The sequence below is a fragment of the Macaca nemestrina genome, chromosome 1 (genome assembly GCF_043159975.1).
Source record: "Macaca nemestrina isolate mMacNem1 chromosome 1, mMacNem.hap1, whole genome shotgun sequence".
Taxonomy (NCBI): Eukaryota; Metazoa; Chordata; class Mammalia; order Primates; family Cercopithecidae; genus Macaca; species Macaca nemestrina.
The window spans coordinates 19,056,774-19,080,590 of NC_092125.1; the positions used below are offsets into that span (position 1 = coordinate 19,056,774).

At 48.7% G+C, this 23,817-nt stretch overlaps 1 protein-coding gene across 2 annotated transcripts in view; it reads right to left on the bottom strand.

Moving 5' to 3' along the window:
• LOC105499152 (polypeptide N-acetylgalactosaminyltransferase 2) overlaps window positions 1-23,817 on the bottom strand; it is a 224,600-nt gene that overhangs the window by 137,502 nt on the left and 63,281 nt on the right. Inside the window, exon 1 of one of the 2 annotated variants that reach the window (XM_011771622.3) lies at window positions 20,331-20,363. The exons of the other annotated variant lie outside the window; for it this stretch is intronic. Within the exon in view, the coding sequence (XP_011769924.1) occupies window positions 20,331-20,348 (18 nt within the window). The 5' untranslated portion in view covers window positions 20,349-20,363. Of the gene's footprint in view, window positions 1-20,330; window positions 20,364-23,817 lie in introns of those variants that run through there. 2 annotated transcript variants of the gene reach the window in all.

The window sequence follows — 23,817 nt, forward strand, 5'->3', positions numbered from 1 at the left end:
GAGGGATGTGAGCCAGAGCAACTCCATCTTGAATAGGAGCTGGGTAAAATGAGGCTAAAATCTACTGGGCTGCATTCCCAGACAGTTAAGGCATTCTAAGTCACAGGATGAGAGAGGAGGTCGGCACAAAACACAGGTCATAAAGACCTTGCTGATAAAACAGGCTGCAGTAAAGGAGCCGGCCCAAACCCACCAAAACCAAGATGGTCACAAGAGTGACCTCTGGTCGTCCTCACTGCTACACTCCCAACAGCACCATGATAATTTACAAATGCCGTGACAACGTCAGGAAGTTACCCTATATGGTCTAAAAAGGAGAGGCATGAATAATCCACCCCTTGTTTAGCATATCATCAAGAAATAGCCATAGAAATGGGCAACCAGCAGCTCTCGAGGGTGCTCTGTCTATAGAACAGCCATTCTTTTATTCGTTTTCTTTTGTAATAAACTTCTTTCCACTTTGCACTGCGGACTTGCCCTGAATTCTTTCTTGAGCGAGATCCAAGAACCCTCTCTTGAGGTCTGGACTGGGACCCCTTTCCTGTAACATTAGTTCATGTGTAGCTGAAGCCATCAACGAACTGAGGAGCTCTGCTTTCCTTCCTTAGCTTACGTGGTGGGCACAGGGACATGTGGGGGAGATCCTCCAGAAGAAGGCACTGCTGTAGTGAGAATCAGAAATTCTCCTCCCAGGGCTCTCTTGGGGAGGCTGGGTAGTCAGAAAATCATTGCTTCTTGAGGAAACAGCATTGTTTACAAAACAACTAGACCATGCATTACCTTGAGGGCATGATCCTGTGCTCCACAGCCACCTTACATTTCTGGCTTGGCCATCATCCTGAGCTTCCTGGAGGCACTACAAGGACAATGGGACCCTCATCTTCTACCATCACCCTGTCATGGATGTGCTGCGATGGCAATGGCGGTCAGAGCAAGTGACACAACAGCGGGTTCTACTGGGACACTTCTCCAGGGGACTTTCCTCCAGGAAGATGTCCCGGAGGTCCAGAAAGTTGTAGGGGAACGGTGGCCACGGTGATCATCAACTGTAATCATTATGTTCGCAAAGCTATAAAATCCAACCCAGGGCACCATACAAGATCCTGAACATACTTCCGCAAGAGGAAGAGTATTATCTCCAGAAAGCAACCCAGGTAGTGCACTTTCAATAGAAAAGAGTTCGACAAATCACACAAAGGTACAGACACCTGCATGCGGGGTGCACCAGCCTCATCCTGAAGAGTTGTGAATGGTGGCCCTGGCTGGGAATTCTCTAAGTTGCTCTGGGACTGTGAAAATAGATTCCTCAGGGAAGCAAAGAAAAAGATGGATTCCTTTGTGCTCAGAAGACGGCAGGCTTTCATCCAGAAAACTGCACAGTCAGAGCCAAGCAGTCAAAGTCCCCATTCTGAGCGCCAAATCCCTGGGTAGGAAAAGGAGTGTGTGTCTGTGCCTCCCGCCATCCTAGAAGGCCTAAGAGAGGCTGAATGTTGCAGCGCATTCTCCCACGAGGAGCCAGGCGCTCCAACTGCTCCACAAAGGTGTCTCCGACAGAGTTATAAGTAGAGCTTAAGGTCTAAAAACAAACAAAACAAGAACGCTCTACCGAAGAGATGAGACTTTCCTTTCAGAATCAAGTCACGCATCCCTCCCCAATTCCCAACTCCAACTCTAACAGAGACATTCACTTCTCTGCAAAGGTTGCGGACAAAAACAAAGCGGGCAGAAAGAGGAAGTGGAAGGAGTTGTGGTACTATGTCTTTTTAAAGCAGCTGTTGGAAACCGTTTCAAAGGTTAACAAAGGATTTTTGTTTTATCCAAATATAAGTTTCTGGGAGGAAATATGACACCTTGGGCAATGTATGAAGTCATGCCTTTGATTCCAAGCCCGTCAAGCCTCTTCTAGGTGTTACATCTCAGGCTTCCTATGGCGAGGGAAAGAGGGAAGCTTCAGTACAGAGAAACGGCAGCACACGGAGGTGGGTAGCTCTGCAGTCACCAAACAGGCGATGGCTCTCCAGGCCCCAGAGTGGGGCCAGTCTTTTAAGCCACTCACGGGCTCCACGTCCAGGAATGGAGAGCACCCTCCTGGGTCTCTGCCTCAGTCGCCCCACAAGCCCATCCAGCCATCCTCACCCCGGGGTCCGTCACACCGTGTGGCTGTCAACCTCTATTACGGTATAATTAAGTAAGACATCAACTGTGTTGAGAAGCGTTTCTGAGAATTAAATCAAGAGTGAGAAGCCCTCAGAGGCACCCCTATGCGTCAAGATCAGTTGATCTGATGGCCACCAGAGAAGCCCTGCTGAAACAATTCAGTGAGTCTGCCCAGGGACAGCTCGGCCAGTCTCTGGAGACAGAACTCTTACATGGCAGGAAAGACCAGAGGGAGGTTTCGCTGTTCTTCACGCCACGCTGTTCTAAAAGTGAAGAGGGCTTGGCTGCAAGTTCCCACTCTGGACATTGAATGATTCAATGTATCTGTCTATATTTACATGGCTGAGGCATAAAACAACAAAACAAAGAGCCCACTCCCACCTCATTAAGCCCATCTAGGCAACACTGTGGCAGGACACACACAAACCAATAAGGCAGTTTTTAAAAACCCTCAAAATCCAAGGTCCCTCAACCGCTTGTTGTAGTCAATACATGCCCCCGTCTATAGTGGCTCATCCTAGATTCACTGCTATGGAGAAGGAACATGTTTAGGCAGAAATCTTGCTGCCCTCAACACCAGACCTAAGAATCACTGTAATAATATGATGCTCAAACCACCAAGCTATTGGCAGCCTGTAATAGAAACACCCTACAAAACAGTAAGCAGGCAGCAACCATCATCAACCCTCCAGGGATGTTCCTGAACCCAGTGCTCAACCACACAAGTCCAATCTAGAGGGCCTTGCAATGTTCTCCCCGCCCGCTCCAGGAGAGACAAGGTCAAGACCACAAAATGACTTCAGGAGCCATAAAACCAGAAGCAGCACATTCTGAAATCAGGCAATCAAGAATTAGACAAGCAGGCCAGGCGCAGTGGCTCACGCCTGTAATCTCAGGACTTTGGGAGGCTGAGGCAGGTGGACTGCCTGAGCCCAGGAGTTCGAGACCAGTCTGGGCAACATGGAGAAATCCCATCTCTACAAAAAATGCAACAATTAGCCAGACGTGGTGGCACATGCCTATGGTCCCAGCTACTCAGGTGGCTGAGGCAGGAGAATCACTTGAGCCCAGGAGGTCAAGGCTGCAGTGAGCCATGATCACTCCAGTCTGGGTGACAGAGCGAGGCCCTGTTTAAAAAAAAGGTGGGGAGGAGAAGGGCTGGGTATGGTGGCTCATACCTGTAATTCCAACACTTTGGGAGGCTGAGGTGGGTGGATCTCTTGGGCCCAGGAGTTTGAGACCAGCCTGGGCAATGGGGAGAAACCCTGTCTCTACTAAAAATACAAAAATTAGCTGGGCGTGGTGGCGCACACCTGTAGTCCCAGCTACTCGGAAGGCTGAGGTGGGAGGATCACCTGAGCCCAGGGAGGTCAAGGCTGCAGTGAACTGTGATCACACCACTGCACTCCAGCCTGGGTGACAAACCTTGTCTCAAAAACCAAAAGAAAGAAAGAAATAGAAAACAAACCCCTTGAAAAGGCTGACCCACATCCTGAAGGTAACTCGGGGAAGGTGAGTGAGGGACCTCTAGAAGCAAGGCGTGGAGCCACCTCTGCAGTAAGGAGAGAGAGCACCTGTGTTAAACGAGGGCTTTCCAGGGCTGTGGGACCTGTGGGACCTGAGGGACGCATCCAGGTTACTCATGACTTGCAGATTTAGAAAAGGAGTCCACAGTGAGGAAGGGACTGTGCAGAACTATTCCAGCCCTGAAAATGTCCCCTTTCCCTATCAGGTTTCTGGCTTCAGCTCTGGGAGGAAAATAACGCAGTGCCACAGGGCTCTCCCTCTGAGTGCATTGTGCACACCCCAAGCTAGCTACTGATCTGGTTGTCCTGGTGGGCAGCCTTTCACCCAAAGTCCACCTCGCAGCTCTCAGCTATGCAGTACCACTGTCTTTTCAGATTTGAAGCTAAATTTAAAGGGGGATGGAGAAGAGTGTGGGCAAGTGGGAGGCAGGTGTCCAGTGGGGTTGGACATACTCACACAGGTAAGTAAGAGGGCTGCCCCTGTATGTACTATTAACAGCGACTACCCTAGAGGTTGCTGAGTGATAACAATTTAGGAAACTAAACAGGGACAAAGTCTGGGGACAGAGCATTTGCTCTGAAGGTGTAGATGTGTGCTAGGAGCACCTCCCACTGCCAACCTTCAACAAGCAATCACACCTAGAAACAGCAGCTAAAGATGAGCTCTGTTCACCAAGCCTGCAATGCCTTCCAGGCTGGGAGCCAGCGCCGACCCACCGGCAGAGCTGAGGCCCTCACTCAGGAGACGGAAGCTCTCCTTCAACGGGAGGAGGGCAGCAGGGCAGGAAGGAGGGCTTCTTGGAGGAGGAAGGCAGCTTCTCTCCACAGTGACCCTTTAGCCTCAACCACTGCCAGGGAATGTGGCCGTAAAACTAGCCAGACACTGTTGGCAGAATCGAAGATTAGGCCAGGAGTGGCCCTGGCCTGAGACTATTTTAAAACAGAGAAGAAAAGAAAAGCCCCTGCAGGACCAGGAAAGGAGAACCAGTGGCCAAGCCAGGCACGTGGCAGAGCAGGCCATGCTCTCAAGGGAGAGGTGACACCAGTTTCAGCCCACAGCAGTGCCGTGGCAGGGGCTCTAGGAATGCCCGCCAAGAGTCAAGGACAGCAAAGTGAATACAGGCAAAGCCACACCTTAACCCCTAAGTAGGCGGCTTTCAGCTAGAAGGTTTGAACACAATGAATGTTGAATAAAATGAAGTCCTTATAATTCACGGTCGATCTTGGAAACTAGAAAATGCCAGAGGAAAGGGTTTCAGTTTCTCAGTCCAGTGACAACATCTTGGAAGGAACACAAAGGTAATTCCTCTAAATTGAGAAGGCTGTCAAATCAGAGAGCATCATTTTGAGAATTGCCATCTGAAATCTCCCCCAGCTTGGCACTGCCCACCCCTCATCCCTAATATCTCACCAGCTGGCCAGATCTGCAGACACTGCCTCCTGTTTCTCTAACTCTGGACCCTCCCTCCCAATTCACACTGCCACAGCTGAAGGCCCACTTCCCCTCTCACCTGGGCTCTAGCTGCCCACCTGCCTCCTGTCTGTCCCCTTCCCCTCCCCCTCCCCCAGGACTCCTCCTGCGCAGTGCAGCCAGCGGGACAGACACTGAGATCGGACAGTGCAGAAGGCAGCCAGCTCTGGACTGCAGCACACAGGACCCTGCATGGTTCTTACCTAACCTCCTCACGGGTCACATTTCCAGCATAAAGCATCCCTGCCAACATGTGGGGCCACTCTGAGCTATGTGCAGCTCCTGGCATGCCATTTCACTTACATGCACAACCCCCCCACCCATGCCCTCTCTCCTTCCCACCCCTCCCCCTGCAGCCTGGGCCATCCCTCCAGGTTAGTCCCAATGCCGTTTTATTATGCACCTTACTGCACTAATTTGTTTTCTTTTCCTAAATGCCCCAGCTCCCTGAGAGGCGAGTTTGCAGTGTGTGGTCGGCAGAAGGTGGCTGAGTTGTAAATGAACACAGGAGTGCTTCCCACGCAGGCTTTTCCGAGCCCACACCTGCTTCACTCCAACCGGGTCAGGAAAGGAGGCAGGCAGTGGCCTCCGATCAACACCTCCAGAGAAAATGAAAATACTGTCCATATTAAGGAAATAGCCAGAAATATGATTTAGCTATTAACAACAACAACAAAAAAAAACTGAAAGAGGAAGAGGGGTGACCAGGCACACACAAGACAGGAACAGCCGCGCACAAGTTCTCAGACCTGGCGCGGGAGAGAAGGCTCGGGACTCCTCCCAAAGCTTCCTCCTCCAGGGCTCCCTAACGAGATACATGAAAAGGGAGGGGAAAAATAACCACAGTCTTTTAGCTTATCAATTTCTCACATCAACTCCAAACAGCAGATAGTACAAAGACTGTCTTTTTCATTCCTAGCCCAAGAGGAAGAAGGAAAAGTGCTTATTTTTAGCCAAGCCAAAAAACATAAGCAGCTACAGATCAATAAGGAGCAGAGGAGAGAAAAAAGAGCCCTCACAAGAAAGTAGAACCTCAAGGAACACCAGAAGTGGGTCCACTAAAGCCCAAAGCAGCCTGGACGAGGAGTGGACCGACGTCCTCTCTCTTAATCACAGGACAATAAAAATGCAAGCGAGGAGCGTCTTTAAAAGGCACACTTCCCAGAGGGGCTGGGCAGGTAGGCAAGAAAGCCGGAAGTGCTCTCATTTCTTCATAATTAAGTAATTACAGGGACCTTGTTTCAAACATGGTATTTCCAAATCCAGATGGAACCACTGCCACCAAGAAGACAGCTGACGTTCTGGGCCTGCCTGACATCTGGGCTTGCCTGACATCCTGCTCTGCTGGTGCTATGCCAAGGTGGGTGGTTTTCAATCAACAATCTAGCTGTGGACAAGAATCTCAAAAGGCAAAAGAAGACCGTATAAACGTCTAAGCCCTGATCTCAGCAGAGGAATCCCCAGAGAACCACTGAGTTGCCTGCATTCTCTAAAAGTCTATGTATTTACTACAACCATCCCTACAGTGTGATAACAAAAACAGAGGGAAATGGGGGACTGGCTTCAAACACCAGATAGATACCTAGGGAACCAAAGGATGTGAGGGAAGACAGGATTTCCAGGACAAACCCCCCCGGAAGGCCCAGGCCCGACTGCCAGGAGCATGAGGCCTGGCCCGGAGACCCCACAAACTTAGAGGTTGGGGGAGCTGACAGTGCACATTTCTGAGACGCTCCCTGAGAAATTCAGATTCGGCCAGTTTGCACTGGAACCTGCCTGCTAACAAGTAACACGGGGCGATTTGGGAATGGGGTTGGGGAGGGGGTGCCAAGGACAATCTTGGTAATGAGGCAGGAGGGGCCCACAGGCACATGGGGCGCTCTAAGTGTAACAGGATGAGTGAGAACCTGCAGATGCTGCAGCAGAAAACAGAGGATGCAGCTCTGGAGGGGCCGTTGGGAGACCCCTGGGATGCTCTGCCGGGCCTCTCACCTTGGTTTGTAGGTTACCAAGCAAAAGAGGAGCCTGATGTCACTACACATCTCACCTCAAGGCCTGCGGGGAGATCACTGAAGGCTGCCAAAGATAAGCTCATCCTTCCCACAGAAGCTTAGAAGCCACTGTATCAGCAACACCATAACCTGTGCCCCAAATCAACCACCTACTCCCAGGCTTTTTAATACTTTATAGTTGCTCTTCAAATCCTTTAGTCTCTAATTAATCCTGCCCCACATGAGAACGCTGGCACAAGATTAGTGGTACTTACTTTAAAGCAAGCATCACAAGAAGAAAAATAACATCTGAGATTTGCTTTAAAACACACCACTACCACCCCTAACTCCCCACCACACACACACAAGCACATACAGGAAAAGACAAAACAAGCATGGCGAAATCCTGGTGGGTGCTTGGTACCTAAGAGTCCACAGCACCTATTTTTGCAGATGTTGGCACAATAAAACTTTCTTAAAGAAAAAAATACTCAAGTCGGCATAATTATTACAACCATAACCCTACTTCCAGTGGCAAGGAACACAAATCGCCCTTCATGTGCTGGCACCTGCTACTCTGAGCTTTTATCATTTGGTACTTTGGGTGACGTTGGCTCTGTGATACTCTGGTTATAGAGAAGCTGAGTGCAGTAGTTCTCGGTTTCAGGCACAAAACAGGACAAATGTTCTGGATATTAACTACTCTCTCCACGTAAGTATTAACATTTCCCCTTTCACTCTCAAACACACTCAGGTCTGGACACTAAAGAGCATGGTCCCTCTAGATACAGGGAGAGGGTTGTGAAATAACAGAGTCAACTCTTTGACACGTGGCCCAGAAGGCAGCACCAAAACATCTCCTACCCCAACCTGCTCTGCCTCCCAATGCAGGTGTGGCCAGGAGGATCTGCATCAAACCACGTCCTCGAGACACAGCTATCAAGCACCGGCAGGTGCTGCTTTTGTAAGCAGAATATGTTCTGGCAAATATAGGAGGCATCATTCTGAATGTCCTAAGATGTGTCACCTCCATTTAAAATAGCGCTATTTTGAAAGTGATTAGAATTTAAGTTAGCAATTAAAGCCATTACAAAGAGAACTCTTGATATCTGACAAACAGCCAAATAACAGGAGGGACCATCATCAGGAAAAGCAAGATGAGCTGTTGACCGCTGAGCAGGGCGACAGTTAAATTCTGCCTGTCACAGCTGGGGGTGTCTGGTTGGCTCATCAATGTCACCCACGTGTGTGTGGCAGATAAAGACAAGCACAATACCCTTTCGGTTATCAGAGTAGCAACAGAGGCCTGGGAGAACTCAATGCTTTAATAAGAGTGTGGGGCTGACACTCCCCCATGTGAAAAAGCAATATGCTGCGTAAAGCCAAGAAAAAACCCAGGTAGTGTTCAAGCCGACGGATGACCTCTTTCTCCTTGGCCTCTACTGAACCTGCCATGCCTCTTTACAGGGCAACAGCGGCATCCACAAGAACTTCAGCAGGGCCGCCCTGCGGTTCTGCATGGGACTTCAGGACCCCCCGAAGGATGGGCAGCGGTGCTGCGTGACGGTGTGGAACCTGCACACACTGCGCCCAGTTGCTGCTTCTGCTCTCGAATGGCACCAGTTTTGCATTTCATTCTTAGCAGCTGCTGCAAACAACTCGACGTCTCTTACCAAAAAATAACTATACCTTCCAGAGAAGCTCTCAGGCTATGGATTCCCCTGATTTTTCACACGCAGAAACTGAAAGCCAGAGAGTGAGTACCCTGCCCAAAGCCCAGATGCTCACCAGGGGTGGGGCAGACAGTGCCCAGGACCCCAATTCCGAGGATCCACTGCAAGGGAAGGGCTAGAAGGTTCAGTCTCCGGACTTAGGCTCCAGAAGCCTAAAGGAGCCAGCACCATTCTCTCGACCAGCTGCTAAGACACGGATGTGGGCAGCTCTCCAGCCCACTCCCCTAAAAACAGTTTGAACCAGGGGTGGGCCCAGCCTGCTGGCTGCTGCTCTGAAGAGCAGCCACAGGAAGGAAATGGCTCTCCAGGAACTGCTGGCCCCCAGGACCCAGGGGAGCTGAGGGCGCTTCTCCCAGAGTATGGGCCAATTCCCACATAGAGAGCATCTGGCTTTAAACGAACAGAAACAGGATAATTTATAAGCCAGTGTTCAGAAAAACCCAGTCTTCCCACGCAGGCCCCACAGTAAGACAGGGGACAAGAAGTAGCTGACCAGCAAGTACCCAGAGAGCGTTCAGCAAATGAGCACGCGAACTCAGGGAGGTGAACAGAGCAGGCAACGACCTGCTTAGGAAAGCTACACTTTAGACTTCCAGACTCAAGGGCAGGCTATCTTCACCCACGATGTTCTAGACACTTAAATGGTGCTTACTCTGCACATACTATGTACACCTAATTATATTAACCCAGGTCCCCCTCAGAACGGCCCTAGGAGGTAGGTACTACTTTTTCCCCATTTTACAAAGGAGGAAACAGAGGCACAAAGAGGTTAAGTTACTTGCCCCAGATCAAGAGTGATCAACTGGCAGGGCTGGATATAAGCCTGGGCCCTTAATGATTTCACCACACAGCCTCTGTGCATGGGGGGCACAGTGAGTCCCCCTACACAGACTACTTGGTCACTGCCACTCTAAGACCCAACTGGAGTTCTCGCAGACCCTGTGTGGCCCAAGTGCGGAAGAACGCTGATATGGAAGTAAGTGGCCTGGTGGACGAAGGCCATCCATCAAGCTTCCTGGCTGGGATGCCACCGTTCTCCTTCCCTACCTTCCCCCCACCCACAGGAAGTCCTAATCCCAAAATGCAGCCCAGCTTTTTATTAAGCAGCGTGGTGGCAAGGTCTCGGCCAGGGGTGGTAACAAACCTGTAATCCCAGCACTTTGGGAGGCCAAGGCAGGACAATCACTTGAGGCCAGAAGTTCAAGACCAGCCTGGGCAACACGGTGAGAATCTCACCTCTAACAAAAAAACAAACAAATTTGCCTGGCATGGTGGTGAGCACCTGTCGTCCTAGCCACGTGGGAGGCAGAGGCGGGAAAATAAGCCCAGGAGTTTGATGCTGCAGTGAAATAGGATTGTGGCACTGCACTGCAGCCTGGACAATAGAGTGAGACCCTGTCTCAAAAAAACAGAAAAAAAAAAGGAAAAGAAAACAAAAGAAAGTGGGGTCTTGAAGAGATATCTGTACACCCATATTTCATAGCAGCACTATTCACAATAGCCGTAAGGACCCACGTGTCCATCAACGGGTGACTAGATCAACAAAATGTGGTCCAACCATAAAACGGAATGTTCAGCCTGAAATAGGGAGAAAATTCTGACGTGAATACTGACGCGTGCCACAACATGGACGAACCCTGAGGGTGTTATGCTAAGTGAAATAAGCCAGTCACAAAAGGATAAATACTGGATGATTCCACTAACATGAGGGACCTAGAGGGGTCAAATTCATGGAGACAGAAAGTAGAAGGACGGTTGCCAGGGGGAGGGGAGGGGAGAAGGGAGTTAGTGTTGAATGAGACAGAGTTTCAGTTTTGCAAGATGAAAGAGTTCTGTGGATGGGTGAGGATACTGAACTGTAAATTTAAGGATGGTTAAGACAGTAAATTTTAATGGTGTATGTATTTTACCAACTTTTAAAGATTAAAAACAAAGCAAGGAACCCAGCCCGGGTCTGCAGCCAGAGCCTGAACGACTCCCTTCTGCGCAGTGTTAAGATGGACAAGCTCTCTCCTCCCAGCTGTAATATGAAGACTCCGGGACACACTGTCAGCAAATGTTGCCAACAAAATACATCAGTTCCTACTATTCTCCTGTGGGCTGATCTAATTGACGTTCACTCACACCCTCCTTGAAGAAAGAGAATGTCTTTAAGCATGGTTATCTACAGATCTATGCATTCTTGTTTCGTCTGTGGTTTGTTTCAAAATAGACACACATTTGCAAGGAATGCTGGAATTTTTCAATGATGACACAAAAGCAGAGAAAATAAGAATATAGCTATTTCAGAACTCAAAAGGATACATATCTTCCCTTCCACACTATCACTCGGTAATGGAAAAGAGGTCCTCTGAATACACTGAAATACTGTACAGCTGGGTTGTGTAATGGCATACACTACTGGGAGTCACATTATTTTGTGTTATGCTAAATGATTTAGACAATTCATTTACTACTGAGTCATACACAAGCTTTTCCCTGAGGAAAAGGGGAAGGGAGGGGTGAGAAGAAAGGTTCGAATGATCTTTAAACACTTGACACAGACAGAACTCATTGTGGGAGGGGAGAAGATAAAACCATAATACACGTTTGCAGAGAAGCCTCCAGCTGTGGCAGCGCGTCACTCCAGCAAGTACAGGCTGGAGGAAGGGCGAAGTTTCCCGAGCTCCACCGACAGTACTCCTGGTTCTGAGACTGGATTTCTATAGCAACGGGCAGCAGCTTTGCGGGAAGTCAAGCGCCACCGTGCTCCCATCCCCTCAGCAGGACGGAGACCACTCTCCGTCACCTGGGCACTGCTGTCCAGGGGCTGGGGCACTGGGAAGGGCAGGGAATTGGCCCAGGGCGGTGGAGCCAGGCAGTGGCAGAGGTAGGAATCCAACTCCAGGCCTTGGCCAAACCTACCAGCCACACTACTGTCTGTGTACACACTACCTGGCAGGGACTGTTGTCTGGTTAACCATCACCTGTCTCCAAGCATGAAGCACAGGCTGGCAGAAGTGAGCCATCCCCTAAACCCAAGCCTGGCCCCCTTCACCCTGCCTGCCCTGCCTTGGGATTCATTCCTCCTCTCAGGCAGAGGTGAGCTGGCCATTAAAAAGCTGACCCCCAAGGGGAAGAAAGTGGTGTCCAAGAAGCAGACAGAAGCCCTGTGGGGCAGGGTGCACTCAGCAGACAGTTCCAGTCCAGCTGCTGCAGGGACTCGGCAGCCTGAACCAGGGACAGTCTCTCTGGGCCTGGGGTGGTCGCAGGATGTCTGAGGAAGGCTGGGCTGATTCATCTTTATGGTCCCTTCCTTCCAGGGCTACTCAATTCTGTGAGTCTGTGAATGTACAACCTGAATGACCAGCCCACAGGACAATGAAAGGTTCCCAGGAGCTGAAAGAACTTCATTCCAAGTAGATTCTTTCCATAACGGCCCAAAGCAAAAGGACTCTCCATAAACCTGAGTAATCTTCATAGCTGGGAACAAAACTGGACTTCCTTTAATACACCAGTCAATCCTACCTTACCCCTTAGTCCAGCAACGGCAAATTACTAGGCTCGCAGTGCTTTGCTTGTATCTTCCTTGGAAGTTTACCAAAAAACAAAAAATCCCTTACTATTCTACTGCTCTTTCCATTGGTGGCCATTTTCTCACAATTCTAGCTTGTTGTCAGTGGAACAGGTGCTGGGTCTGGACTGCGTGATAGGCTTAGAGTTTCCAGCCCAGCACAAATACGAACAGAAGGCGTTCGACCAGACTCAGCAACTCCCTCCGCTGGCAGAAACCTCTACCCCGTCAGGTGCTCTGCACACTCAGGCCAAAGCACCAACAATGACTGGATTCTAAGCAAAGCTGGAAAACAGCCTCACCTTGGCAGATGCACCCAAGAACCAAGGCTTTCACTCTGTTTTTCCTTTAGAGGCTGAAGAGGGTGGGGTAAAAACCACATGATGTTCTCCAATACTGTGACTATTTGCAATTCAGAACTATCAGCAATCAATCACCCATTCTAAACACTCCACACGAAGTGCTTGATAGCCCTGAAAAGCACACAGCCTTGCAAATCCACTCACTCAGGCCACTAGGCTTGGACCCAAAGGGAACCTCAGCATGTGCATGGTTTTTCTGGCTCTGTTTTAATTTCAAGATGTTTGTCCCAGTTTACCTATATAACAAACTTTCACACGGATCCCCAAACCTAAAAGTAAAGTAAAAAATAAAGGCTGGGCGCGGTGGCTCACACCTGTAATCCCAGAACTTTGGGAGGCCAAGGCAGGCAGATTATGAGGTCAGGAGTTCGAGACCAGCCTGACCAACATGGTGAAACCCCGGTCTCTACTAAAAATACAAATATTAGCTGGGCGTGGTGGCACACTACTCAGGAGGCTGAGGCAGGAGAATCACTTGAACCCAGGAGGCGGAGGCTGCAGGGAGCCGAGATCACGCCACTGCACTCTAGCTTGGGCAACAAACGGCGACTGTGTCTCCAAAAAAAAAAGAATAAAATTAAAAATTAAAAAATAAAACTAACAACAACAAACAAACAAAGATGTGTATGTCCCAGTTTTCCTTGATTCAGATGGCTCTTTCTCACACCTGCTTCCACGCTTCCCACGTGTGGGGTATGAGCGGCTCTCCTCCAGGCCCAGCGCCAGCAGCCTTGCTGCAGAATACCCGTCCTCCCTTCCTGGGGCGGAAGGAGCGAGGCATTGCTGAACGCAGCGGCTGAGACCCTGAACTCCAGACTGCACTGTGCTGTCTTAGCCTAGAAGAGGGGTCTTGGTGTGTCCCATGCAGCCTGGAAGTTGTGGCAGGGCATGGAGAGGGATCGACTTCTCATCCGAAGGGACACATGTGGCCAGGAAGGAGCACTTGGCTTCAACGATAACATCGGGATTCTTCAGATTTAGCAAGAGGACCCTGATGTTCTCATCTACATGTCTTCATTCAAATGTAAGTCTCTGAAATGGGATTAGATACCGTTCGAACAGTGAGGTGAGGGGACCTTAGCCAGGTGAAGTGACTGTCAATGGTCAACCGGAAGTAGCAGCTAGAAAAAGCCAGAAGCTCTTGTCGATTTCCTCATACCATAACCCCCGTGAGGGTCGACACTGAGTGCTCTTGTCAGAGGTGTTTCAACCAGAGCGACTCCATCTTGAAAAGGGTAAAATGAGGCTGAGACCTACTGGCTGCATTCCCAGGAGGTTAGGCATTCAGGAGGTCAGCAAGACACACAGGTCACAAAGAACCCGCTGATAAATAAAACATGATGCAGTAAAGAAGCTGCCAAAACCCACCAAAACCAAGATGGCAACGAAAGCCACTTCTGGTCATCCTCACTGCTCATTATACGCTAATGATAACACAATAGCTAAGACACTCCCACCAGTGCCATGGCAGTTTACAAATGCCACGGCAATATCAGGAAGTTTCCCAAGAAGGTCTAAAAGAGGGAGGAACCTTCAGTTCCAAGAAAATCTCTGCCCCTTTCTCAGGGAACTCATAAATTGCCTACCTTTTATTTAGCATATGATCAAGAAATAACCATAAGTATACTCAGTCAAGCTGCCCATGCCACTGCTCTGCCCATGGAGTGGCCATTCTTTTGTGTTTTGTTTTGTTTTTTGTTTCTCTGAGACAGAGTCTTGCTGTGTCGCCCAGGCTGGAGTGCAATGGCATGATCTCGGCTCACTGCAACCTCTGCCTCCTGGGTTCAAGCGATTCTCCTGCCTTAGCCTCCCAAGTAGCTGGGATTACAGGCGCACACCATACCACCATGCCCGGCTAATTTTTGTATTTTCAGTAGAGACAGGGTTTCATCATGTTGACCAGGCTGGTGTCAAACTCCTGACCTCAGGTGATCCATCCGCCTTGGCCTCCCAAGGTGCTGGGAATACAGGCGCTCTGGGCCACCGTGCTTGGCCCTGTTTATTTTCTTAATAAACTCGCTTTCACTTTACTCCATGGACTCATCCTGAATTCTTTCTTGCACAAGATCCAAGAACCCTCCTTTGGGGTCTGGATCAGGACCCCTTTCCAGTAACACTTGGGCAATGGCAGATGAAAGAAGAGGAGGCTACATACAGAGGTCTGGAAAAGACGCACGCAACGACATGCAAGGTGTTTTTTCTATTAAGTCATCACTGAACAAAATCCAAGGAGAAAAAGGTAAAATGGATGCAGGAGAATTAGAATGAAGCATAACTGCTTGTAAAACAAATCAAAACTAAGAACCTAGGAAACTATAATAATGCTGTTTAAAGACTTGAAGGAAATCTCTATTTCCAATAACGTCAACAGAAATCAAAGGAGAATATGTTTCAATTTTCATGAGTGAAAGATAATAAAAGTCAAACCCTATACAACATCAATCCTGAGCCAAATCCTAGCTTATCTGTACTTTTTTCTTCTCCTTTTCAATGTGTGTAGCTAAACCGGGTTGCAATCTAGAGCTGAACTCATCCAGAAAGCATGGCAAACATCCACAGCTGTGACAAGACGCTGATGAGCCTGTCGCAGTGGGGTCTTGCTGCTCCCACTGGGGAGAAACCAGGAGAATGTAAGTAAAAAGCAACGACCCTTCTGCAAATAATTAAGTAATTCACATCCACCCCTTGAAGAGAAAATAATTCCTCCCTTGTCGCTGTGACAGCCTCAGCTGGCTGCCCAGCTGAGAACGCCCAGCAAGCACCCACTCAGCAATGCCAGGTGAGGAGGAGAGAGGTCAGCCACTGCAGCCTGCAGGCTCTCTGACCATGCGTACCTCCATGCCAGACCCTCCCAACCACCCAGGACATCTGGCCCAAACACAGCATGAATTAGAAGTGGCTTCGGCCACGTGTGCCACCTCTGTGCAGGCTGCCACACAGAACCAACCCCACCCCAGCCTACATGAAGCTCCACGCTCGAGCTCCAGAGTAGCAGGACATGTCACCGATTCCTCTCCACAAAGCATGTGTGCCTCCTTGCATCCACTCAGGCTCCAATGAGAAGCACTATTTGCCTCCCCCAAAGCTTACTGGGGGGAGGTGGGGGTGGGAACAGTCCACACGCCTGAGCTCCACTCCCCAAGGCAATGAGTGTGAAAACAGGAGCTCCAGCAGGAAAGAATCAGACTTTTGGTTCAAGGAAATGGTCTGTTAGCTTCGGAACAGCCCACCGACTACGGAAAAATGCTCTCGCCCCCAACCAGGCAGGGCCTACGTGTCTGGCTTCACTGCGCGTGTGGTGAAAGCATCCGTGAAGCAGAGTCCCGGCTGAACTGTGGGAAAAGCGAAATGCACAGACAGCTGGCTCTTCGGTCTGAGGGTTATTTCAACCTGTTCTTGTTGAATGACCTTGGACCAGATAAATGCCATTGAGCTTTCCGTACAATGGCACTAGCAGCAACCTCTTCCCACTCGCCTCTCTCCAAGTCCCTGTGAAGTTACAAACCTGCGGTGTTTGGAAAATTCTAATAATAGCATCAAAGCGGAACGCTGCCCCTGTTATTTCTGAAGTCCTCTCTCACACCCAGCGCTTCAGAAGGGGCAGAGCAGAGCCGCCGTGGAGTGTGTGATCTGAAGACAACGCCTCCCTCATTAGGGCTGGACGTATTCCGACAGGGCAGTCTGTGGCTCTGGATGGGGGGCAGTGAGGGGGTGCATGCGTGTGCTGGAACTCACATCCGGGAGAGAAATCGGGGCAGACAGGCCTCATGGACGAATGTGTGCTTTGAAACACTAGGTTCGATGTCTAAAGAGTACAATTCAACAACTCAGGCAACCAGGCACAGGCTCCACTCTCTACTGGAGATCTATGGCAGGGTTACCGGAGCACGGCTGGTGCCAGACATGTGCTGACGGTGATCTGGGACAGTCAGACCAGAAGCAAATGATCAGGCACGTCCCAATCAATGTGGCACTAAAACGACGTGTGCAGCTTCGATTGTAGTTACCTGACCAACCCCCAGAAGAGTGAAAAACTAAATTTCCTCTACTGCGCCACCCTCCAGCTCCTGAGAGGGACGGGAAGGAGGTGATGTTGACGGAATGCCTCCTGTAAACCCAGGAAACTCTGCTAGGGCTTCACACATGCAGCTCATTCAATTCTTCTGACAACGCTCCAGAATATATCCTTTTATCCTCGCTTTACAGAAGAGAAAACTAAGGCTCAGAAAGAGAGCACTTGGCCAGGTCCAGCAGTTCATGCCTGTAATCCTAACACTTTGGGAGGCGGAGGTGGGGGGCTCGCTTGAGACCAGGAGTTCAAGACCAGCCTGGGCAACAGAGTGAGATCCCCATCTATAAAAAAAATGAAAAAATCAGCCAGGCATGGTGGTGCACACCTGTAGTCCCAGCTACTTAGGAGGCTGAGGCAAGAGGACTGCTTGAACCCAGGAGGTCAAGGCTGCCACACCACTGCACTCCAGCCTGGGTGACACAGGGAGACTATGTCTCAAGGAAAGGGAAAGGGGAAGGGGAAAAAGCATTCATCTGAGATCCCCCAAGTGGTAAATGGCAGAGACTGAATTCAAATCCAGAGCCAAGCCTGCCAGACTGCAAAGGGCCCCCACTCTCAGCTCCACAAGGGAGCAGGAAGATGTGTACATCATGAAGATCATTTTGTGCCTCCAACTCCCCACCGTGTGATTTCCACGCAGAAACCTGATTCTGACGGCTTCCGTGGCTCATGCCTGACAATCCACTGAAAGAAAAGTAAAAAGCACCTCAACTGAATGCAGTTTCTCTGTTAGCACAATGGAAATGAGATGAAGAAATGGTTTCTCTTCTAAAACCTGCATCACAAAGTGGAATTACAAAGAGAAAATAGAGCTGTAGGAATCAGGCCAAAATGAAGATTCTGTATCATCAGAGAATAAAATATGGGCATCCATGACTATCTTCCTCTACACCCCTTGCAACCCCACCCCTGAGTCTAGGACACTGTCTCTACCATTTCTCACCCCCCATGAGAGTCAGGACCAAACACCAATTCCAGGATGCACGGCCTTTCCTGTTCCGGCGTCTCTGAAATGGGGAATGCATCTTAAAATTGATAAAATGATGGTGCATCTTACAATCCTTAGCACCTAAAGGCTCAAATTAATACATTAATATTGCCTTGAAATTATATGAGCGCAATGCTTTAGATGATTTGAAACACTCTCAGATACTTTGTCTCATTTAAGCTTCACAACAGGCAGGCCAAACGGGTTTTTAGTTCACACTGATCATACTCAAATACAGCGGTGAAACTGACTGACACAGATGACTCAGTGATTTGTCTAAGCAAGTGGTAGCACCAAGACTGGCCTTGGATTTTCTGAGCACCAGGTCCACGGGGAGGAATCCAATACTGAAGTGCAGACGACACGGGAGCGATGCTGGTGGGCTTGCCCTGACACCTCGCCTGCTCACTGCTGTCCCACCCCACGCCCAGCTCCTCTCAGTCACACAGCCAGGCAGGCAAAGAGTACAACTGTGAGATGTCTCGTGAGCTGATACAGAAGGAGTTTATAAATACCGAGCACTACTGGCCTTAAACAAAGCTGCTCCTCTCCACCAGGTCTGGGTTGGATGCCCTCTTCCTGGGCCCAGCCCAGAATGAAGGGAGGATTGAGAGGGACAGACAACAGGTAGATAGATACAGCTTCTCTGAAAACAAAGAAATAACAAATGGCTGTCTCACCTGAACAACTGGTTAGAAACCGGGAGAAGGGGATAAAACCAACTTAGAGCTGCACTTCTCAAAAATACCAAAAAGGCCAGGCACACTGGCTCATGCGTGTAATCCCAGCACTTTGGGAGGCCGAGGTGGGTGGATCACGAGGTCAGGAGATTGAGACCATCCTGGCTAACACGGTGAAACCCTGTCTCTACTAAAAATACAAAAATTAGCTGGGCATGGTGGCAGGCACTTGTAATCCCAGCTATTCGGGAGGCTGAGGCAGGAGAATGGAGTGAACTCGGGAAGCGGAGCTTGCAGTGAGCCGAGATGGCACCACTGCATTCCAGCCTGGCAACAGAGCGAGACTCCACCAAAAAAAAAAACAAAAACAGATTCAGGTAGACGAAGAGTTAAATATCAAATCAAGCAAAACAACCAAGTATCAGAGTAATATGTAATTAAGTATTACTTACCTGATTTCTGGATGAGACAAGCATTTCTAAGCTTAAAAGAAATGGAGGAAACCAGAAAGCAAAAGAATGAGAATTTAACTACATAAAGTTAAGTCTCCTCTCTATTTTAAAAACAAAAGGAAAAGTGTGGGGAAAATATCACCTAAAATTAAAGAAAGGGTTGCAATTTGTAATACTTATTAAATAGTTAATACAAAGTATGCGAAAAGCAGGCTATGGGATCAGATAACATACATGAGACACTTTTCAATTCAGGAGAACTAAAGAAATCAAAATTGAGGCTGGGCATGGTGGCTCATGCCTATAATCCCAGCACTTTGGGAGGCCAAGGCAGGCGGATCACCTGAGGTCAGAAGTTCGAGACCAGCCTGACCAACATGGAGAAACCCTGCCTCTACCAAAAACACAAAAAAATTAGCCGGGCGTAGTGGTGCATGCCTATAATCGCAGCTAATCGGGAGGCTGAGGCAGGAGAATCGCTTGAACCAGGGAGGTGGAGGTTACAGTGAGCTGAGATCGTGCCACTGCACTCCAGCCTCCAGCCTGGGCGACAGAGTGAGACACTGTCTCAAAAAAAAAAGAAGAAATCAAAATAGAAATGTCAACTACCACCTAGGCAATAAACAAAGATTTTATCTGCAAATGTTAACAATGTGGCAAAGGTACAAAAGAGTCTTCTGGTCTGAGTGTAAACTGGTACAACCTTTCTGGAAAGGAGTTGAGAACGTCTATCAAAAGCCTTAAAAGTGTTCAAACTCTCTGACCCTGTAATTCTGCTTTTAGAAATCTATTCTAAGGAAATAGTGAAGAACGTATTGCAAAGGTTTACACAAAAAAGTTCATCATAAGTTAAAAGACCAAATTAGCTAGGTAGATTGGACACACCCATACAATGTTAATAAAAGATTTCTAGATCATGTAAAAATACAATATAGTGTTAAAATTTTCAAGGCAGAGAAAAAATACCAAACTGCGACATATTGTTACCATGAGTATATTAAACAACCAAACAGAATAAAGCTTAGAAGGCACCGTGGTGGGGATGCTTACGCGGCATGAATTATGTGTTCCTTCTTCCTGCTTCCTTATGTTCTGCTGTATTTTTATAATTAATATGCATCAGTTCTATAACAGGGTGGAGGATGACAGAGGAAGAATCTTACCCTCTCATCCCACGCTCAAGAAACACAATTCCAGGGCAAAAGAAAGCACAATAGACACTTGGATATTCTTAGAGGAATTTAGAAAGAAGAGAAACAACCAATATAGCAGTCCTTTATTTTGCAACAAAATGGTCACATTTTTTAAAATGGCTGGTTTAATTCTTTCAACCACTGGTTTGTACCTGCTTCAAGAAATGCATAGATCGCCTTTTCCGTTTATGTACCACTATCTTCCACTTCCTTCCAAGCAAGCTCCAAGGCAGTGTGCATGTCACCGCTCTAGTACAGTCCCTTCCTCATGGCTCCCAATCTCACATTCTCAGCAAGGCCCAGCCCTGCAGGAAAACCAGAGGAAGAGACAGAGCCAACTGGAGGGGGTGCAGGACTCAGCCTCTGTGGGCTTTCCCAGGGTTTAAGGAGCTATGATGGAAGGCAGCCTCATCCCACCGTGAGGCTCCCAGTATCAGCTGGAGAGATGGCCACCAGGCCCCTGGACAGCAAACGAGTCTGGTGTGTTCTTCCCCTAGGAAATCCAGGTGATTTAACAGTTCTCAGGCTGCATGTTTTGGTCTCCCCTACCCCTGTCTATTTTGGGGCAGTGAAAACCAGAAGAGAGTTACCCCCCAGGACCTTCTTGCTGACTGCCACAGTTACTACTTAAGACCGTCATTACAGCAGTTACTACTGTTACTGCTACTTGAGACCGTCATTACGAGACTGAATGAAGGGACGAATGCAGAAATAACAAAAAACAAAAGTAACTATTTTAAGGAAAGGCTAGCATGGGGAAGAAGAGAGAAGAAGAAGAGGAAAAAGGCTCCCTGCTTCTAGTGAGCAAAGGCAGCCCCCTAAGCTTCTACAGCGCTTTGTATTTATTGGGTAACAAGAGCAGGAAGGAGGTAACCATTGGTCAGCTGCTTAATTGACCACAGGTTCATTTTGTTACTAGCAGGCTTCAATTATGCCTGATTATAAGAAACACTTGCGCCTAGGTTGTAACTGCCCTCAGCATCCCTTCTGCGTGGCAGACGCAGTTTGTCAGTTTGCCTACATTCTGCATTTACGAGAAACAGTTTGTTACTTACTTAGATAGCCTCCAGTGGTATACTGAGTTGATCACCACCCTCACTCTTGCGGCCTCCAACAGGACCCCACACCTGGACCAGCCAAGCCCCTGCCTTATCTCTCCAGGGCTTGTTACCAAACCAAACTTCGGTCCACTTGCCTGGTGCAGTGGAGCGAAACGCTGACATCAGGATAGCAGCGAGACAGTGCGAAGTCTTTTGGGGGGGTTGTTTTTTGTTTGTTTGTTTGTTTGTTTGTTTTGACGGAGTCTCGCTCTGTGGCCCAGGTGAGGTTTTAATTACAGGGTGCCAAGAAAGGAGAACTGGGCGACTAGTGCTTAAGACCTAACTCCCAGATGGCTTACAGGTAAGAGTTTTTAAAGGCAGAGAGGCAGAGGCTACAGACAAAGTCATAAGTCAATACATGAAAGCTCTGCGTGGGACGACCTAGAAAGGTGGGATGTCTCAAAGCAGGGCCCACGGGTCAAAGGTGGATTCAAAGGTTTTTTGATTTGCTATTGGTTAAGGAGGCAAAGCTTTGTCTAGAAATTTGGGATCAGCAGAAATGAATGTTAGCATCTGGCCTGTGGAAGTGTCTTCCTCCAGGCTTCTCAAAGAAATTTAAAAAAAAAAACTGGCGGTCAAAGTTTTGTCCTCAGTTTTCCGTTACCTGAGGTCTATGTGCCGCAGACAGCATTTATTATTTGGTGGGAGTCCAGGTTTCTAAAAAACGACTCAGGGACATATGTTAAGGTATTTAATTTTTATAAAAAACAAAACATTTTGTGACTAGCTTTTTAGATACCATTTTAAACTATCTTGTTTATTAGGTTGTTGATTTCTTTTTCAATCCTAGCTAGATGCCTAGAATTTTTTTAATACCTAAAATTTTTAAATTTTTATATTGGAGGGTGCCTGGCAGGCTCCTAAGAAGGGTTCCTACCCCGTCTCAGGCTCAGCCTCCACCTTTCTGCTCCCATGAGACGCAGGGCAGTCGCGGGTGTAGGCCAGCCCTCCCACTGCTTTCCCATTTGAGACCCTGCCTACCCCACTCAGCTTCCATCCTGACCCAGTTTGCAGCTTCGCTGGTGTCCCACAAACTCATTAAGGGGTTTAGCCATGGTCAGCCAAGCTTGACTGAACACACAGGAGCAACTTCCAAACCTGCTGGAGTGTAAATTCCAGACTCTTGATCGGCAGAAATCCTACTGCGGGCACAGCCAGGCAGCAGCTCCGGGCTGCTTGTCCTTCTGCTCCTGCATGGCAGCGTCCTACTCAGGCGAGACACAGGGGTCAGCCCCCGACCCCCGGTGTTCCCGATACCATGTGACTCACACTGGCTGACTCCCTAGTAAACCCCAAACTGCCTCTGTGTCAAACTGGTGTTCCTTGAAGCACCTCACCCAACAGTGGGGGTAAACACCAGGCTCCCAAACCCTTCACAACCTGCCGAGCACAGGGAGTCCTTAACATCTGCCAGTACCCAGCAGTGTCCAGAAACAAGCATCTAATGAGTGGTTTCTAAGTGCCAGACCCCATGCTAAGTGCTTCTCCTAAACCACTGGGTGGCTATTATGAGCCAGGCTATGATGGCTGGGGCAGTGGAGTAGGGTAGGTGAAGCAATCAGAGAGGTTTAGCTTACAGAAGAAAGATAGGGATGGTAGTAGAAGGCAGCATGAGAAAGGTCTTCAAATAGCAGAGAGATTTTCATGTGCAAGAGGTATCAGGACTAGAAAGTTCCACAGTGATGGGCATCGGCTCACTCAAAGCTTCAGAGACAAGAGAGGACTGCAGGGATGGTTGATTTGGACTCCACGTTCGACAAGTAAGAATATGGAGGTCATGCAGATCTCTAGGCAGTAATTCTGCCATTGTGCCCATTCAGTGTACTTCAGCAGATGGGTGAAGCCTGTCCACAGGAAGCTGCAGAAGCAATGCCTGCTCTGTGGAGCCGGGAGCTTGGCTTGGGGACAACCTGTGGTCCTTTCAGATCCAGTGCACTGATGCTGAGTGACTAACAGAACTCAGCAGCCTCTTCAGTGTCAGGGCAACCAGTCACAGCAGAAGGACACTCGGCCAACCCCCAGCAGCATGCAAAATACGCATGAACAAACCTGCACATGCACCCTGAGTCTAAAACGAACGCTGAACTTATTTTTTTTAATGACAGAATTCTGGGGGAAAAAAAAAGTAAGGACCCTTAGGTGTACTGTTTCCTCTCGAAAGACTTAAATTTGCGGGCCAGGTGCAGTGGCTCACTTCTGTAATTCCAGGACTTTGGTAGGCCGAGGGGGGAAGATCACTTGAGGTCAGAAGCTCGAGACCAGCCTGGCTAATACAGCAAGACCCCATCTCTACAAAACATTAAAAAGTTAGCCAGGCATGGTGGCACACACCTATAGTTCCAGCTGTGTGGGAGACTGAGGAAGGAGGATCGCTTGAGCCCAGGAGTTTGAAGCCTCAGGGAGCCACGATCACGCCTCTGCACTCTAGCCTGGGTGACAGAGCAAGACCTCATCTCTAAAAAATAAAATAATAAAGAGTTAAATGTGTGCATTTTCTACACCAGTAACTAACAGGTTATGGGACAGGAAAGAAAAAAGT